Below are 3,088 nucleotides of genomic sequence, written 5' to 3'. Positions count from 1 at the left end.
TATACACATGGAGACAGGATTGGCCTATGGCTGCCGCAAACCTGTGCAGTGGCACAGCTGCCATTATGAATCGAGGAATAGCTATTTTGCTTGCTTCGGCATGCCGCCATGCTTTTCGTGCATGGGATGCAGCTCACCACACACCAGGGTGCAGAGGGCATCCCTCAGTCACTCCGTCACACTCGTGCGACTGCTGCGCGGTGCCGCGGGCACCTGAAATGACCATCATAGGCGTGCGGCTTTGGCCCAACCACGACACTGTCCTATTGTTGTGGCGCTCGCAGGTATCATATCATATCCACGGCTATTGGGTCGATCAACTCTTAGATCAAGGCCAACCACCAAGGAAGGCCATGGTGGGCAAGCCCGTGGACTTGATCCTTGAATGTTTTGCTGCGTCTAGAGCGTTTTAATTGATCGCACGTATTTGCAGGGCAACCCCTATCTGGTTCTGTACAATGGGGCGCTGTTCGCTGGGTGGTGAGCTCGCGAAGCGACTCTCAGGCTCTTGGCAGGCAGCAAGATGATGTCCTTGTATGCAATCCCAGCTGCCTTGCCTTAGCGGTGCGGGGGAACGCCGACTGCCAGAACTGCGCCTGTACGCACTTCCCGGCGCACTGTCGCTTCAACCAGGTCACCCTTTCCGGTGTCGCGGCAGGGGCTATGTGCTCTACCTGACTTACAAGACGGTGCTGGAGGGTGGCGGCACGCATGAGGTCTACAAGGTGCGCTGGCAAAGGCATGTAAATGACAACAGGCTGATAATGTCAGCGAGCAGCGTAGGACGGCGGCTCAGGGCACTGCATGCAGGCAGCCTGCTGCAGCGCATGGGCTGCGGCCTGCAGGAAGGCTCCTTGTGATGCAGCTGCAGCAGGGCTGTCGCCCACGCAGCGGGCACCCGCAGGCTGCAGGTAAATGTTTTTTGTTGCGCAGATGCAACGCTGGCACATGTATCACTAAACAAAAAGCATATGCATGCATGCTGACTGTGCTGAGTGACCAGGCATCCCTCATCAACCCCAGGCTGTCGAGCTGCCCCTGAAGGTGTCCCAGACCGCGGCCATCTTGGAGGTGGTGCACTCCCTGGTCGGCCTCGTGCGCTCGCCAGTGGGCATCACTGGTGAGAACAAAGAATCAGCAGGCCTGCGGCGGCACGGGTTGCACCTCCGAGGGCAAGGTTTTGGATGGGTAGAGTAAGTCTGGCTTTGATTGCAGCAGCAGCGGCAGCAGCGGCAGCAGCGGCAGCAGCGGCGATTGTATCAGGGGCTGCGGTGGGCCCAGCAGCCTGCAGCTCGCACGGTACACGTCAGGGGGCTCTCGTTGTCAAGGTGATGCTCGAATCAGAGGCAAAGCAGGGCGCACCTCGATTGATGTGCTGACCGGCTGTCATGCCATTTGGGAGCTGCACGCAAGACTCCTCCTTTGCCATCGTCAAACCCTGCCCCGCTGGCCACGTTCCATGCGTCCCCCGCCGCCTGCACCCGATGGCACAAACGCAGCCATGCAGGTCGCCTCTCGGATCTGGTGCCTCTGGGGCATCGTCGTCGCCGCCCCGGACGCCACCGTCGGCGGCGGCATCCCCGCCAAGCCGCTAGCCTACGTGGGCAACCTGCCCATCCAGCTCAACCTGATCAGCCTGCTGACGGCCTGGTGCCTGTCCGAGGTTATCAGGTATGGCTTCTTCGCCCTCAAGGAGCTGCTGGCGGAGGCGCCCTACGTGTCCACGTGGCTCAGGTGGGCAGAGGTTGTCAGTGTGCGCAGAGAGGGACAGTGCAAGAGCACAGTGCACGAGTGGGTGTGCAAATGTGCATGTGTGGTTGGCTTGGTGGGGGTGCACGCTTGATGTGGAACAGAAGCGAATGGAATACGCTCACGGCAATGCGGGGCTCTCAGGTGGGATCCAGAGGGAGAGGCGCGCCAGCGCGCAGCTTCATGGGAGCCACTCTGATGGGCAGCGGGCGCGGCGTTCACAACTTCAGCCACGCCTCCCCCCTCAATCTACCGCTCCACCCTCAGCGTCGCAACCAAAGCCACGCGGCACAACCCAGCGCTTCTCAGCGCTCAGTGCAGCGCTGACGGACAGCGTTCGACCCTGAACTCAACCCGATTTTTACCACTCCCTCCCTGCCATGCAAAGCAACTCACACACATAGACACATATGCGTGCGCACATTCACATATACACACACACACACGCACACGCACACACACATACACATACACATCCAACACCTCCACTACCTCGTTCCCCCATCACCACACCTTCCTCCCAGGTACTCTGGCTTCATCCTGCTCTACCCCATCGGCGTCGCCTCTGAGCTGACCATGGCCTGGCTGGCCCTCCCCGCCCTCAAGGAGAGCGGCCTGTGGTCAATCACCATGCCCAACAGCTACAACTTCGCCTTCTCATACTACGTGGCGTGCATCATCGCCATGCTCACATACATCCCGGGTAAGGGGGGGCCTTTTCCTAGGCGTGTGAATGGCTGCATGCATGTGTGTGTGTGTGTTTCTAAGTGTGTGTGTGTTTGTGTGTGTGTGTGTGTGTGTGCATGTCTGTGGATGTGTGTGTCTGGTTTGCTAGTCAGCAGCTTATGTTCACACAAAAGACCTTTTGCATGTGCTGTGTTCCCGGCTGCGCCAGATCGTTGTCAATGCGTCATCATTGTTGCCCCTGCCCCTCCGACAGCGTGCCCCTCTTCCCCCCACACACACTCCCGATTGCCAGGCCTCCCCCAGCTGTACGGCTACATGCTGGCCAACAGGCGCAAGGTGCTGGGCGGCGGCGCCAAGAAGAAGAAGACCGCATGATCGCATGTCACGACCATGGCGACCTCACTTCTCTCATAAATGGACGCACCAACGGAATATTTGACGGGAGGCTCGCTGCCAATTTTACCACCTGCATGGCAACGATGCCACCTGGATCAGAATCCTTGCAAGCAGCGCACCTGCGCGCGTGCACACAACACACTGCCGACCCCTGGAACGGGCGTGGCGAGATGTACCAACTTTGATGCAAGCGCGCTGGCGACGCCAATCTATCCCTGCCTCCTCGGATCATCAAATGCACCTTTCAGATGAATAT

At 59.2% G+C, this 3,088-nt stretch overlaps 1 protein-coding gene across 1 annotated transcript; it reads left to right on the top strand.

Moving 5' to 3' along the window:
• Nucleotides 1–458: 458 nt before the first annotated feature.
• MNEG_12140 (protein tyrosine phosphatase-like (proline instead of catalytic arginine), member b) lies at nt 459–2,811 on the top strand (the record flags this gene model as incomplete). The annotated part of the gene is made up of 7 exons (XM_014039387.1): nt 459–480; nt 634–725; nt 1,024–1,107; nt 1,219–1,299; nt 1,508–1,734; nt 2,274–2,452; nt 2,729–2,811. The coding sequence occupies 7 exons, from the start codon at nt 459–461 to the stop codon at nt 2,809–2,811; spliced, it is 768 nt and encodes a 255-aa protein (XP_013894841.1).
• Nucleotides 2,812–3,088: the final 277 nt, after the last annotated feature.

Source organism: Monoraphidium neglectum, assembly GCF_000611645.1.
Source record: "Monoraphidium neglectum strain SAG 48.87 unplaced genomic scaffold scaffold03088, whole genome shotgun sequence".
Lineage (NCBI taxonomy): Eukaryota > Viridiplantae > Chlorophyta > Chlorophyceae > Sphaeropleales > Selenastraceae > Monoraphidium > Monoraphidium neglectum.
This window is presented reverse-complemented; position numbering and strand designations above follow the sequence as displayed.